The sequence below is a fragment of the Anas platyrhynchos genome, chromosome 1 (genome assembly GCF_047663525.1).
Source record: "Anas platyrhynchos isolate ZD024472 breed Pekin duck chromosome 1, IASCAAS_PekinDuck_T2T, whole genome shotgun sequence".
NCBI lineage: Eukaryota > Metazoa > Chordata > Aves > Anseriformes > Anatidae > Anas > Anas platyrhynchos.
In genome coordinates this window covers 64,635,513-64,651,772 of record NC_092587.1, presented here as the reverse complement: position 1 = coordinate 64,651,772, position 16,260 = coordinate 64,635,513, and the positions used below count along the sequence as shown (strand labels likewise).

The 16,260-nt window shown below is 43.2% G+C and overlaps 1 protein-coding gene across 45 annotated transcripts in view; it reads right to left on the bottom strand.

Moving 5' to 3' along the window:
- Nucleotides 1–16,260, bottom strand: part of CACNA1C (calcium voltage-gated channel subunit alpha1 C) — a 476,569-nt gene that overhangs the window by 430,263 nt on the left and 30,046 nt on the right. Inside the window, exon 1 of one of the 45 annotated variants that reach the window (XM_072039916.1) lies at nt 3,854–4,458. The exons of 43 other annotated variants lie outside the window; for them this stretch is intronic. In XM_072039916.1, the coding sequence (XP_071896017.1) occupies nt 3,854–3,902 (49 nt within the window). In that variant the 5' untranslated portion in view covers nt 3,903–4,458. Of the gene's footprint in view, nt 1–2,212; nt 2,348–3,853; nt 4,459–16,260 lie in introns of those variants that run through there. One more of the 45 variants, XM_072039972.1, reaches the window with a different exon arrangement.

Sequence of the window (16,260 nt, the reverse complement as noted above, 5' to 3'; positions counted from 1 at the left end):
CATGTCTTTAACAAATACTTATTCTTTAAAGGATAGAAATGGTTGAAAGCACTTAAATACTTTTCAGAAGGCTCTACCAGTAACTTTCAAAGTAAATGCAGTGTGCTGTAGTATGCAGAACACTTAAGTACCATTATTTAACATTACGTATTATATTTAATATTTTTATATATTTTGTTATTTCATATCATATTGAATTAAGCACTTAATACACAGAATGTTCCAAGTACTTTGAGGTAGAAGATCATACTTCATAAATGCCAGCATTTATTGTTAAATCAGTGGGGTTGGAATTTTAGTGCTTTGTTTCCAATGAGTGATTCCGGGTTTTTCTTCTCACCACAAACCCTTGTTTTCCAATTCCTTGTTTCAAATCAATTCCCAGGACACTTTATGCCCCACAACTACTGCCTAATGTGACAAATCTTTACAGCAAAACGAGAGGACAATACAAATACTCAGAACTGAAGACTCAGTTTGCCAACCTGGTGACTTTGTCACCGTGGAAAGAGCACGGTTTCTCGTACATGTCCAAGAACTGCCCCAGAAAAATACAGGAAATAGAACTGGCATTTTGAAAATAAAGTATAAAATTGCAGCAAACATCCAATAAATTGCATCTACAAGGGTTTTGTCTTCTAGCACAGCATGAGACAGATTTCTTCCCTTAAACTGAAGTCAGCAGTGAAGTGTACATAATCATCTGTGTATTTATACCTGCAAAGTTAAGGGGAATATTTATGGTTTTGACCCTCACTTTAGGTCAGAAAACACATTAGGAAGCACGCTTGTGACTTGACCCTCTCGCTATCAACAGGCTTCTGACAAATAAAGGGAATGCTAATTAGCCCCGTATCTGTAAAATTAGGAAGATACGAGGACTGCAAAGAGAGCGTCTTACAGAGGAAGACTTCAAGAACAAAATACGTGCGGGTTAGGAAAGGAGGTTGCGAGAAGACCTAATTACGGCCGAGAAACCCCCGGGGGGGCCCTTTTCCCAAGCAGCAGGTAGCAAGCTGTTCGAAATACGCCATAAGGCCAAAGCCTCGAGGCATCCGCTGAAACTGAAGGAAGGGGTAGCTCGGCTGGGAGCAGGGTGGCTGGAGGGACCGGCCGAGCCCTCCACCACCATCGCTCCGGGGCCCCGTGCCAAAAAAACGCCGCCCGGCAGCCGGGAGCCGGCACCCCGGAGCCCGCCGCGCCTCCGGGCAGCCGCCGCGGGGCTCCCGGCCGGCTCCGCGGCCCCGCACCGCCACCTCCTGGGGGAGGCAGAGCCCCGGGGCCCGCACCCCTAAAATCCCGAAAGCAGGGCCGGCCTCCCCCCGCCCCAGGAAAGATTGGAAGAGAGAGCAGAGGGCTGTAGCTAGGTGCTGGAGACGAGCTGGACGGCTGAGGTTCAAACTCGCGCCACCGAGGGCCAGGTTGACTCATGCTGTTCCCTCCCTCGGGAGGGCTGGGAAACGTGATTTTGCAGACCGATTTTCCATTTTCAATCGCGGGAGCAGGTTTTTCAAAATATTATGAGGGAGTGCATTAAAGACGCCCATCTAGGATTACACCAAGTCCCACATGTGCATTAAATGTGATGTAGTTAGTTTTGAAAGCTTTTTCTGGGTTTGGTGGGTGGGATTTTTGGGGGGTTTTGTTTTTAACATTTTCTAGATAAACACATACTCTGTGGTAATAATGAATAATTAATCATTATCAAAACATATTCCATTGTGCAGCAAAAATAAACGTTGAAAAGTATCTCAGCATCAACAAATAACACTAGCAAGGTCCCTGTTCTTTGTGTAACATGATACTGCACTGAGAACACAGCAGACTCATATTTTAGCATCAAAAAAAAAAAATAATCTTACTTTTGTGTAATAGATTTCCAGTGTACTAAGTGGCATCCAAAAAAGTGCAAAACAAGTATATGACAAGCCTACCCATATTGGCAGTTGAGGAGTCAACAAAGCATTTTCAAGCCTCCTCCCTGCAGCCCTCACCTTCTAACTAATGGTCTGTAGTACATCTTATTTATTTTAGGGAAGCCACTGTTGGCTTGCCCCCCTGCAGTACAGACCCGTGAGCATCAGGCTGCCCAGGTAGCCTGATAAGCAGTTAGCTACAAACAGGCATGTGCAGAAAGCAATGGCTGGCGGAGGCCTAGCCATGTCGCTCACAGTTGAAGAACAGACACAAAATTGTCTTGCATCAGTAGTACCTGGAACATTGATCCTGCTGCCAGCAACTGAGAAGGATGCACGAGTGAGACACTAATCTTAAATCACTCCTCCCCCTCATATACGAGGAGCAGACCAGCACCACAGACCTAGGCTTGCCTTCTGCTCATCTTTTTGATCTCCACCTTGCAAGTGGAAATCTGTGGCTGCTTTAATTACTCCATTCCACATCCTGATTGGCTTGCTCTGATCTCCTTGCCACCAGGTTTTCCTGACTGCTGATCAATTTAACCTTTCAAGCGCTGTTTGCACAAAACAAAAATAGATTGTAAATACATGGCAGCCTGAGCACCACCAGGAAACAGAACTTTCTTCCACCTGGCTGATTTTGTTTGCTTTGGAAGTTGCCCTTTCACCTGGCAGAAATGACAATCCGCATCAAGAGACAGATGCAAAACTGTTCCTCCAATTATATAATCACTGCAGCTGATAAGGAGGGAGCAGAATTTGGGTTGCCATAGCGTTGGCATATCGCTATGGAGGCTGAGCTCTTCGTCCACTTTATCAGCTCCGGTCCGGGAGGAGCAGCCCGGTGGCGGCTGCATGTGCTGCGGGCTTGCTCCCGCCTGGCAGGAGCACTCTGCATCGGGGGCCGCTTCCTCCTTTCCCCTCCCACCTCCTAGCCATAGAGCGGCTATGGTGGGAGTGCCGGGCATGGGGTTTTTCGTTTTAATCTCTATTTAACTGGGGGGGGGGACACGGTCTCGTTCGCGGGCAGCCGAGGTGGCCCCGGCGGCGGGGAGAGGCTGCCCTGGAGGGGAGGGCCGGGGGCGGCGAGGGGGCAGCTGGCCGCGGAGGGGGGGGTCCCTATGGGATGAGGGGGGCTCGATGGGATGGGGTGGGGGCCCGGCGCCCCATTCCGTCTGGAGGGAGGGGAGGAGATGGCTCTGGCGGCTCCGCAACACCGCCGTGGGTGTGCGGGCAGGGCTGGCGGAGAGGGGAGGGGGCGAGGGCACGCAGGTAGCTAGCGGGATAAAAATAACTTCAGGAACAGCAGGTCGAGGTTGGGCGGAGGAGGGTGGCGGGGAGGCTCCCGGAGTTTGGACAAACAAAGTTGTACTACGGGGAATAGCCGGCGACGGTGCCGAGGAGCGGCGGCGCGGGTCGGGGTCCATGATGCGGGCGGCGCTGAGCGGAGCCGGGCGAGCAGAGCCCAACTCCCATCCCCATCCTGCCGCTACGTGCCGGTGGATGCGGCCGAGGAGATAATTCCCCCTTCCCCTCCCCTTTCGGGCCAGGGATTAGACGCGGCGTGAGAGCAGGGAAGGGCTCCTCGGGAAGCCGGACCCCGACGGCTGCGCCCCGAGTTCGCCTTCCCCCGGCGCGGCGGGGCGAGGGGCTCCGCGGCTGCACTTCGCCTCCGGCCCCGGCTCACCGCCGCCCCTGCTCGCCCCTCTCCTCCCGGAGACGACGGCGGAGCCTGGAAGCAACTTTTCTTCGGCCCGGTGACACGGCCGCCCCCCGAGGGGCCGCGGGGGGACGGGGGGCGAGGGCTGTCCTCTGCCCGCCCCGCGCCTGCCGCCGGCGGGGGGAACGGGGCCGAAGCGAAAAAGATCACGGACAAAGGGTAAGGGGAGAGATGGGCGGCTGGAGCCTCCGAGGTGGATGGATCTCGGGCTTACCTTGATGGTTTTCTTCGGGAATGTACATCCTCTTGTTTTCATTGACCATTTAAAAACGAGTCCAGATTAATCCCTCCGAAAATCGGCTTGGTAAAATTCAAGGAAGAATGGAGCTGCAGAATTTCCCCTTTTATTATTACCTGATTCCCATTATTGCATCAAACACCAAAAACTGATCCTTTCCACTACTGCCTCCTTTAGTGAAATTGCAATGCATCCTCAGTACATCCGGGCCCCTTCCAAGAATTTAGCACAGCACCTCTGGCTGTTAAACCATAAAAAAAGAACAGGAAGGGGGGAAACGGGAGAGAGGGGGGGGGGCGAGGGGGGGGGAAAGAAAGAAAAGAAAACCCGAAAGCATCCAGGACAAGCCTCTGAGGGTTAAATGTCTTTTTAAAATCCACCAACTACCAGAGTAAGAAAAGGAGGAGGGGAGAAAAAAAAAAAAAAAAAAAAAAAGAGAGATGTTCAAACGCTGCTGCTCCTCCTCTTCAAAGCCATTCTGAGCGCGTTGTGTTGGCAGGGAGCTGTTTCTGCAGAGGAAGAGAGCACAGTCCCAGCCCCTTACTCCCTCCCTCGCTCCCTCCCTCCCTCCCTCTCCCCCTGCCTGCCTCCCTCCCCTCCCCTCCCTCCCTCCCTCCCTCCCCGCTGCCTGCTCGCCGCCTCCCGCCGGCAGACAGCCGCGCTGAACGCTTCCAGATGTTCCAGCTGCGGGCAGCCACCACCACCACCGCCCCCCCCCCCCCCAAACACCGCCACCCCCTTCCCAAAATTGCGCGCAGCCCGCGCTCACCGCCACAGACGTGACGTCACGGGGCGAGCCGGGGGACAGCGGAGGGGAGCGGGGCCGCGGCGACACCCGGCGACACCCGGCGACACGGCGGCGACACCGACACCGCCCCCCCCCGGCCCCGCTGCCGGGCGCCGCTGCGAGGACGGCGCGACCCCCGGCAGGCGGCAGCGGGAGGGCACGGGGAGATGCCCAGAGGATGCGCAGATGTTGGAGGAGATTAAGCAGGGGAGGATTTGCACAAGCCGCGCTGGAAGCACCCAAGCGAGCTCCGTTATCCCTATCGCCGCGCCTGGAGCCCCCGCAGGGAGCCAAGAGGACTTCTCGGCCCATTGCGGCAACGGGGCTGGGATCAGAGGTGCCACGTTCAGGAGAGATGCAGGGCTCGCCGCCCAAAAAGCCAAGTGCGCTCCAAGTCCCCCAGGGGTCACCATCCGGGGTGTCACATCACCTGCAGGGCCCAGGCTATCGCCTTCTGGGTCAAGGGAGCAGCTCTCAGAGCCTTCAAGCACCCAGGACCCTGTCTGCAGCTTGACACTGGGGTTCTCCCCCTGTTCATGGTCTCCTCTCCCACCTACACGAGAAACAGAGCGTTTCTCTCCAAGCATCGCAAAGGTGGCAATACCTCTACAACAGAGTTGCCTAAGAACGAGCTTAGCACCTTCCCTACGACTGGACTTCAGTGGGATTTATCAAATATCCATCTCTTTGTGAAGCTTTTTGCCCCATCACTTCAAAGTAGCTGTCTCGCAGATGAAACTCAAAAAAAATAGAAAACAGCAATGCCTAACGCAGCTAGCCAAAGCGGCGAGAACACACATCCACTTGGAACTACAAGAGAAACGGGAATAGGTGGAAAGCACTTACCAAGAACTGGATGCAGCCAAAGCACTTGTCCTAAAAAGAGGCCATTTCTGTTCCTAATAACCACTGGCCATCACAACTTCTCCTTTACATGGTATCCAAAAGGTAATTTGGCAACAACACATTACCATTGACAGCACATAGAGACGCGGCTTTGTTTCTGACGGAGGAGGAAGAGTTCCTGCAAGCAATTAAAATCCTCTGTCCTCTATTGCCTAGTTTTTCTCTCGTAATGTCACATGCACTTACTCCGTTTAACTTAGAGGATCAGGCAAGATCACAGCTAGAGGTGGAACAGCAATATATTGGATTTCATTTTCAATTCTGGTTGCCTTTTTCTTGTTAAAAAAAAAAAGAGAGTCCTCCCTTCACCATTACAGGACAGCAAATCCATCCCTATCTAAATTTGCTGTGTAAATACACATTTTATTTTTCTCCTTGTGAACAGGAATTCTTGCCATTTTGAATTGTGCTAATTCCATTTTTTTCAAGCCATGAGTCAACCAAGAGTTATATGATTCACCCTTGCATGGACATAATCTCTGGGGAAGTAATCAAGTTCACGCTGATCACTCTTGCACAGAAATCAAACACCAGTGGGGCACTTGTAAATACATATAAATATATCCATATATATTTTTGCCCTCCTTAGGTCACATTCTCAGCTAGCTAAGGATTTATATACTGCATTAGTTAAACAGTTAACATCCACATAGCCTTGCCTTATGCCAGCTCACATACGTATGCAGCCACATACACAAGCTGTCCCTGCCACCTACAAATCTTTTTCTCCAGTCTTTCTCCCTCTCTCTGCCAAGCTCCCACAATGGGACACAGTTGGGCCAGTTACCAAAAATCAAATCCAGAAAAAAAATAGAACAAGAAACAAGAATATTAGCTAGCATTAATTTCTTCAGCATAAATAAAATTGTACTACAACCTGAGGTTTCCTTACTCAGCATTTCTGATGCAAATAATTTTCTATATGGAGAAGCAGAACGAAATTTCAGGATTAAGATGGATCCTGCTACTGAAGGAGAATCAGGTGACATAACAGCAAACATCATACCTTCCCCTAAAGCATTGGTACTGTCAAAGTACACTAAGAAGTAGTTCATGAAAACAGGTTTGGTAAAGAGGAGGCATTTGAAGTAAAAGGTGCTTGTAAGATTTTTCTTAACATATTACTGAAATTCACATTTAATAATAATTCTCACCGGAGATAACCCAAGGCTTTTTCCTCTGCAGAAAATGGGAAAAGTCAATTGGCCTAAAATTTGTTTCTTTCCATTTTTTCCTAGAAATAGTGCAGAAAGGATTTAATTAGATGCCAGAGCAACAGCTCAGAGACTTCAGAGAAGACAACAGCCCTCCCCAGCACGGCCTCTGATTCCCGAGTTTTCTGACTGGGTGTGTTTGGGGCCAGGACTCCAAAGGCAGAGCACACAGCCTAAGCAAGTCAGCAGCTTTCCTTTTGCTTTTGGAGGACTGATGCTCTAAAAAGGGTTTAAGGCCTTCTGAAGGGGAAGCACGCTTAGCCCTCATCAGTCACATCCCTCACATCCAGCCCAAAGACGGGTATACACGTGAGAGAGAGATCTTAAAAAATTAAGAAATAATACTTCTTTCAGTATACATGCAAAGAGAATGATCTTAGTCCTTGCCTGATAAGGCAACCAAGAGACTTAGAGGTAGGATGGGTAGAGTAATGATCAGACACAAAGGTGTCTCACACCAGCCTGCATCTGTGCTCTTGGACTTCCCCTGCACCTAGGTTGGAGAAGCCATCCAATGCACGTTTGGCCTTAGGCCAGCTGTGAAGCAGAGATACTGGTTCTCTGACCCACAAGAATGCTAGGAGGAGAATTGTTCTGCAATTGAGAACAATAAGAATAAGGGCCATATAAAGCACCAAGACAGAGATTTCTGAGAAATATCTATTTAAAGTTACAAAGTGTCAGAGATGATTTGTAGAGTCATGATGTTCACATGCAGCAGGCCATTCCACACATGAGGAATTTTTTTTTGTTCTGTGTACAATGCAGCACTCCTTCCCTCTTAACCAGCCATATATAGAGCACACTAGGCACAACAGCTTCTTCAAAATCCAGCATCAGAAGCCACATCCATCTTCAGAACAGAAATTGCCCAAACAAGTTGCGGATAAAAACATCTTGAAGTGAAAAGGAAGAGCTCCTGTCTTGCTCATATTTAAAGCTGGGGCTAGAAGCTTTATGGAATGAATATGAAATGAATGGGATGAATACAAACAAGAATGTATAACACCTCTGCATTGAGCTGCTTTTTTTTTTACAAAATTATTTGAAAGGCTCTTTTCAGCAGTCTCAGTGCTTTTAAAATGATCTAGGGTTTTCATTGGACCTGCATAAGTTATGCAGGCTCCAAAATTGCAATATGTTTACTCTATTTTGGCAGTTGTGCCTGTTATTATAAAATAAGAAGGTAAACGATTCAAGAGTAGAAAAGAAGTGTATTTATCCCCAGAAATAGTGTTAAGGCTTACAATACAAATGTGATTATTTCACATCTGAAGGGCCAGCTCAGAGAAACAGTACCAGAGATCTCCACTGTCTTGCTGAACATGATTCCTCCCCCCCCCGCCCCACACACACACACAGGTTTAAGGTTTTGCACGTCCACCAACTAACAGAGATTGCTTCCCTGAAGAATCAGCACTTTCTTGCACTGAAAGTGATGGGATTTTTTGATCACCAGTATAAATAGATGGGATACGAACTCAGTGCAATCTTTCCAAAGACACTGACCTTCCTTTTTTCAAAATCACATTCACATTTATGAGTGTGGATTTCTAAAAATATTATTTATCTGACAATTTTGTTTTAGTGGCTTAATTTTAATTGGAATGCAAGCAATTGGTAGTCTTGTCTAGGGGTATTTCAAAGTGCGATCAGGAAACTGGAGACCTTCTGAAACTACCAGCTAGCTAAAACAGGGAATTTCCTCTAGAAAAAAAAAGAAATAATAATATATATATACACACACACGGGGATGGAAGAGAAAAGGAAGGTTTATGATCAAGATTTGTAGATGATTTCATTTCTTAAAATCTGGAACAGGGCCATATGCACAGGATTTTTTGATGTTTTGTAGTCAGAAACATTGATTTTCAAAGGCAACTTGGAAAACCTAACCATATCTTTCATATTGAAGTTTTAGTCATTAGCTTTTATATGTACATTAAAATGTCAACAAGCAACAACAAAATGTTTAAAGGAAAGTTTATCAGCATATTGGTATGGTCTAAGGCCTAGTAGTGGTAAACAACAGAAACTACTAAACCTAAGGGGGAATAAAGGAAAGAATAAAAACATTGGTAGCTGGATGGGAAAGTTGCTAATAATTAGAATAAATTCTCATTAGACACAGAAGAGGGGTAAGTAGAAAATAAGTAGAAATTGAGGATCTTTAGGCAGGTTTTAATTTTCTAGACTGCAGAAGGTTCTAGAAAATAAGTGGGATATCTAAAAGTAGGATTTTATTCAAATCATGTGAGCTATCTTAGTTTTCAGCTGTAACCCATACAGATGATTTCAGTAGGTTTTGGCAGTGGTGATTTTTTAATTCCAATTGCAGGAATGAAAGAACTTGCCATTTATCATTGTAAATAGGTGATTAGTCTTTAATGATTACTGGGTAGCATTTAATGAATTCACGGACCAATTTGAAGTGTAGCAGCAAACAAATGCTTAAGTACACTGAAACAACAGGAGACATTTATCCCAAGTAAAATGTAAATGCATTGCATTTCTCAGATTTGAGAATTTGTGACAGTTTTCATGACTCTGTAAGGTTAGATTCATTATGCCATGGTCATCACAGACATCTGGCCATAGCACTAATTAGCGACTAAGGCAGGTCTAACAGCTCCTCAGAATTTTGATACAGAAGTCATCCCTGCTCCTCAAAAATGGAAAAGGTCAGTTAGTAACTGTGCCATAAAAGCTTAAGGGGAAAGCTTGAATTTAACAAAGAGTGTTGTACTGCTTCTACTTTGTAAAAGAGAAACACTGGGTCTATCCAGATTGGGATATATACAGATAGTAAGATTTAAACTCAGCAGTTCATTATTAGCTATTAAAAATAAAAAATTAGAGAGAGAAAGGAAAATAATTACCATCAATAATAGCCTAAATTCACCAGTTAAACAAAAGAAATGACCTAATAATGTCTACAACAGTATCTACAAACAAGAGATGTGCTTTTAATCCAATCAGCCTACCCTTGGGCCAGAAAAAAAATGACCCTCAACAGTTTGAACGATATCTTAGATAATTGTCATTACTTACACAACAAAGATTAGAATGTTAATATTTTCTTCACTTTCTAATGTAGTTCTACAAACTATGTATTCCTGGGTATTTTGTATCTTGTATTTTGTAACCAAGTACCACACATAAACTAAGATCTACGGCAAATACGAAGGACTTATTTTTTTTTGAAGGGGTGGATTATTCAAAGAGTAAATTTACACAAGCTGTTGAGGAATACTTCGCAGTGACTAGAAGGATTACAGGATGTTGGTGTTTTGAAATCACTGTGGATCTAATTATTAAACAATGAAAACCACACAAAGTCAAAATAAGAAGGCAATGCAGAAATTGCATCTAGACAGTACAACCAATTCCAAGTATAAGAGTTATAAACTGAGAGGGAAGGGAAGGGGGATTTAGGTGCAGGCTAAAACACCACGTTCCTTCTTTTTAGCATCAAAAGTAAATTTTTGGAACTCCTAAATCTTCTTTGTCAAACATAGAAAGTCGTTGACAAACTCGCAGAAGGTAAGACTTGGAAATCCTGAAAAATTCTGGAGGATCTTCAGTAGTCACTAATGAGATGAAATAGTCTATGTAGGAGATGTGCATGGTCTTATGTATCAGCTACACGGAAAATGATTAGATTAGTCCATTAGTATAGTCGATTACTGTGATATTGACCTTACATACAATGTCAAGCAATTTATTTTGCACAATGGGTCTTTCTATTCTATACTGAAGGTCTGAATTTGTAAGTGAATGCAATTATACAGCAGTCTTTGTGGTATCCTTCTGTGTTTATTTTTTGTTTTTGTTTTGTTTTTTCCCCCCTCAAGATTGTTTCTTTCCAAAATGGAGACAATCATAACTCACCCAGCAATCAGTCTCTGTTTCAACTGCGACACCTTTAACTCATGTAATCTTGAACCTGGTCTAAAATAGGTATCTCCTACTGCAACCTGTTTAAATGATCAGTAATCACACTTAGCTGAATAAAAATTTGGTGGTCAATTCACATGTACACTAAGCTAAAGATATCTCCCATATGCAGCCCTGTGAGATTTCAATCCCATTTTCCAGAATTGTATGGTTACAGACTATAGCCAGTCCAGGGTTATTTCAGTACTACCTAAACCTTGCACTGAAGTGAGCAAAAGCCTTTCTTTGCAAACCATTCTTTAAAACAAAATTAGTTCCAATAGATTGCTCAGAAGAGCTCTCTCTATTTCCATAAAAATCATCATCAAAACACCACAAGCAAATGCAACACAGACCCTAATTGAATTGGTTAAATCATCAGCTATATAACTGTACATTTCATTATGGTTTCATCTTAACTAATTGTTCTCCTAGGACATCCAAAAGCTCATTTAGTGGGACTTTATTAAAGCATTACAGAAGTTCTGAAAGTGTAAAACGAAGTGTTTTAAAGTGTATCTTGCTGGAGAGATATTAAAGACATCCTGGAAAGGTTCCTGAACACTGCATAAATTAAATCCTCCCCAACAGCATGGATTTGGGCTTGCACAGAACAGTTATTCAAATGGATTTAATTTTACATCGATTGTGTGGCTATCACTGTTTATAAATGCCATGACTGCTGCAGTATATTCCAAATGCTTGTAGTAATGTGTAATGGGTGGTCTCCTGAATATATATGTATATGTATATCCTCCAAAGCTTCCCTAGCTCCGGTGAAACGCTAATGGAATAGAAGCAGTAAAATAGGTGGATTGCCAGGCAGCAAAGTTGAGAGCATTATTTGATTTGGGGAATAACACAGTTAGGTAGGTTTTGAATCAACATAGCATAAGAGATGTTTGTTATGTTTACAGTTTCTCAAAAAAAAAAAGTCTGTAACTTTAGAAGCTGAGAAAAATGTTCTACTATTATTTAAACGATCCTTCCAGCATGCAAGCAGAAGAGTTTATTTATGTCTCCTCTTTCGTTTCTTCCCATCTTCACTAAAACATGTAGACAAACGAAGTGAAACAAATAAACAACTCTTCTCTAAAATCTTCACTCACTCACTAATTCCACATGGTCTGAAGGAAATATTTATATTTCCTTAATATAAATAGTTCAGAGTTCAGTTATTTTATAATGCCATCAGATGTGTACACTAGTTTGAGTTGCTTCTCAAGAACTGCATGAGACCAAGAATGGCCAGGTTCCTAACACACACGCACAAAAGAAGGCAGTTTTATCTAAGAGCAGTGCTTTCCTTGTGAGAGTAAGCAACAAGTAGAGGAAGACCACTTTCTGCTGGAACTTAAATAGTAACAGAGTTTTACATGGGGTGAAACCCACTGCCTTCTCATCAGCTAATCAAGACTACGGTATTCTGCAAAGTATCAAAATAGGCAGGGTTCAGATTAGGCTACGTGAACAGCTATGGCTGCTGGAGCTATTACTCATAACAAAACCTTTTTCAGAGCACCATAGAATTTTTCAGTCCTTATTTAATTTCTTCTTTTAGACCTTGGGGAAAAAAAAAATAAGATCTTTTTTCATAAGAAAAATAGAAAAAGAGAACAAAAAGATTGTGCCAATCATATATATAGCATGCACTTGTACATGCATTACCTCATTCCTTGCCTTTATCTCTCCTTCCCAGTCCATGCTCCTTCCCTTTCTACATTTTTTTAAATCAAAAAGAAATAGGAGTGTAAAAAAATTTTTACATTTTTGTAAAAAAAAAAAAAAAAAAAAAAAATCAGACCTTGATCCTGATTTATGTTTTTGAGCATTAAGCCAATAACCTGATAAGTATCACTATAGTCTATAGTTTACTATTGCATTCTTACAAATTGGAGGGGGAGGGAGTGTGCGTGGAATGTCTGGCTTCAAGTTGCACGTGGAGTAAGTTGTGAAGAAAGCAGGGAAAAAAGTCAAATTCCCCCTTTTTTCTCCTATTGCTTCCTTTCCATATGTCCTTTATATCCCATACACTTGTGCTTTTATGAGGCAGTCTGAGTCTTCCAACTTCAGAAGGAGATTGACCAAGTGAAAGCAAGATGAAAATTTCAGGCCTAACTCCTGAATGACAAAAGCCCTGAAGAAACCTCCCTATCCATTTCCTTAGTTTCTTTTTCTAGATTTCTAGAGTAACACAGAGCCAGGCTCTTTACACTAGCCACAAGCGACAACAGTCATAAACTAAGACACAACATGGTCCAACCCAGCAGAAAGAAAACTATTTTTCACCCTGAGGACTGTCAGACACTGGACTCTCAGAGGGGCTGTAGCATCTCTATGCTTGAAAGTTTTCAAAGACAACTGGATAAAACCCTGAGCAGGCTGGTTCTTTGGAAAGGAGCTTGGAGTAGGTGACCTCCCAAGGCCCCTTCCAACATGAACTGTTCTCTTTTTATTTAGTGAAGGTGGTAAAACTGCCTTTTTTAAAAAGGAGACACTGCTATTTTATCATGATCAGTACGAAGTGTCTATTGGTTTGTTGTGATTCTGAAACAAGAACAAGTGAAACAAGGTTCATTCATTCACTTTCAGCTGGACCTTACTATCTTCCTTTAGTCTGGAAGGTGCTTCTCTTACATCAAAGGAACAAAAGCATCAAAATCTCAGTTCCATCTGTAATCATAATGCAGAAGTCTTGATCGTTCTGTTATTTAACTGAGCATCTGTTGGGCAGAAATAGGGTGTGTTTGGTGGTTTGTTTTCTTTTTTCCCTTCCTTTTCAGTCTCCTAGGAGAGTCTCTTGTACAATTACTGTATCATCTGCTGCCATCTCCTGCAGAAACACAGCTTGAACTTTGGAGGAAGATGGAGTTATCAGTGCTCTGAACTTTCTATGAGTCAGTGCTGTCTGTCCATCCCAAAAGAAAAGCATCGCCTGCACGTTCCAGGCTGGTACAGTTTGAGGACATAGAAAATGAATAGTTAAATGCTACGGGACTGCTACGTCCCTTTGATTCCATTTGTCTTCCATTCAAGTCTGTAGTGCTTATGGCAATATCTGCCACGCACAACAGGGGCTGCTGGTTTTCCCTGCAGCCTGAGGAAGGAGCACTTATCAGCACGAGCACAACAGTGAAGCTTACGCAGTCTATAACAGAGCAAATCCACAGTACACGGAATGCACAAAGAGTACCTGATTTAATAAGACATGTGACTGTTGCTCTAACATGAGCAGGCGTAGACTGGTGCCCAAGGGATGGACTGACAGATTTCACAGTTTGTACATCTGTATTTAGCAGCACATTACTGTACTGCTGCTTTGCAGCCTCACTGATGTCTAGAAGTGAAAGACACCAATTAGTTGAAGAAGGAAGAAGCTAGAAAGGAAATTTTGCTCTCAAAATCGGTGGATAGAAAAAGAGTACTAAAGAAAAAATGCTGTATGACCTAGTGACCCAAAGACGTGGCAGTAAGATCATCCTGACCACAGACAGAAATGACTGTCTACTTACATCAATCTTCCCTTTTATGCTACTCTAGGGTATAAGATAACTTCAGTTTACCAGAAATAGCTCTACAGAAATAGGTCTATAACCATATATAAACATTTTTTTTTTCTTCTGTGCTACTCTAGTTTTCAAAAATCACTTTTAAACCATGCCACTATTTTTAAGCTAGATTTCTGCAGCTTAACTGGCCTAACACATCAAAACAAGGTAGTCACCAAGAGACTTCCAACGATGGAAGCAGGCTGGTGGTCAAGCCTGATTGTTCACTGAAAGCAACACTGTGCCTGGACTCTCACACAGGAAGAACACTTGGCTTAAACATGTTCAATTAATTTATTTTGCAAATATTTTATTGGAGAATAATAATCAGGATCCACGTTTGTTCCCCAATCCCTTGGAAATGCATGTACTTTTCAATGGAACTAAATAAATGCTTGCCAAGAGCAAACCTATTTCCAGGGAAGCTGTCAAGTGTGACAAGAGCTCACACAAAATGACACTGATGTAGGTCTATCAGTTCTACCAAGTGACTCCCAGCTTACTTTATTATAAATGAGATCAGGATCCTTTTTAGTCATCAATGGAAGCAAAATCTAACCCATGAAGATGCATCTGCATTTCAGTATTCAGCAAAATGGAAGTGATGAATCACACTTCTGCCCTAAGACTGACACAAAGGAGCAATCAGCTTGAGCTGATGTTCTGGCACTAGTAAGAACATACTCGTGATTCCCCATGTTGTTGGTTTCTCATTCTTGCAGATGAAATTCCCATCAACTGCAGTAGCATCATATACAGTCACTAATAATATTCTCAATGCCTTGCATCCAAAAAAACTTCAAAGCATGCAAAAAAGATGTTTAGCATCATTTTACTAGTTATAAAGATAGAACTGACACTTGAGTTAAAGCTTCCTTTTGAATTAATACCGCATGGTACTTTGAGACTGGAAGTGAAAATGTCTTGTGAAGTTCTTTAGCTATTGCAAAAATTTAGTCAAAATATAATTATGAAAACAGGAAATCAGACTGGTCCTCTAAACTTCACTAAAAAGTTCAGTGAGATCTAGGATGACCATAAATTGAGCTATCAGATGTCTGGGACAGTTGAAAGGTAGCACATTAGGCAGCACAGAGAAAACCAAAGCATATAGGTCTGTTGGCTCAGTACTTATTCCAGGAGAAGAATGCAACCTGCTCACTAGCTTCACTACACCTGGTATCACCCTAAATCCAACTTGAAGTCTTACCTGATCAATAAGTCTCAACTGCTTATTTTCCAAGAGTACAATTCCAGGTAATACAGCAAGCAGAGAAACAAAAAGCTGGACCACACTAGAGTGGAAAACCAAATCATAATGCCTATATAGTATTTTAACTCCTTAAAGCATTGCAAGGCATTGGCTAATTAATTTACAGCATCTATGAAGATAGTGAATAAGACCTTGTTCTTTATGTTCAGATTCAACCAGACTAAATTGCAGGGATCATGGAAAAATTGCTTATAATAAGACCATAAGTACGATGGTAAGATCAAACGTGTTTTCAAAGAAAGCCAGGGTACCGGTTCAATTATGTGTTAGGAAATGAACAGATGAGTAGGTGGCTGCCTAGCAGTACTCTTATCTGCTAACATTCCTCTCTGTGTCCATAAGTTACCTCTGAGAATAAATGTTAAATGGACCCTCACAGAAGAGGGTAATTCATTTCTTCAATTCCGTAGTTTAAAAAGAGACAAACACTTGGGTGTTTGTTTTTTTGTTTTGTGTTTTTTTTTTAAAAAAAAAAAATCTGCATTTAACTAATTTTTGTTCTTTATACACTTAGTGCTCCAGCATACAACAAATATTCTCTTCTCGCTTAATCAAACAATCCTGTTAGAAATATTAAGTCTTTCAGAGACAAAATGAATGGCAGACCACGGGGATTCAAGAGTAAGGGGTAAAAGGTAAGTCACAGTTGTAATTCCAATTAATTTGCTGTTTCCTGTCAGCAGTGACTACAGAATACAGGCCATCATTTCCAAGCTGGT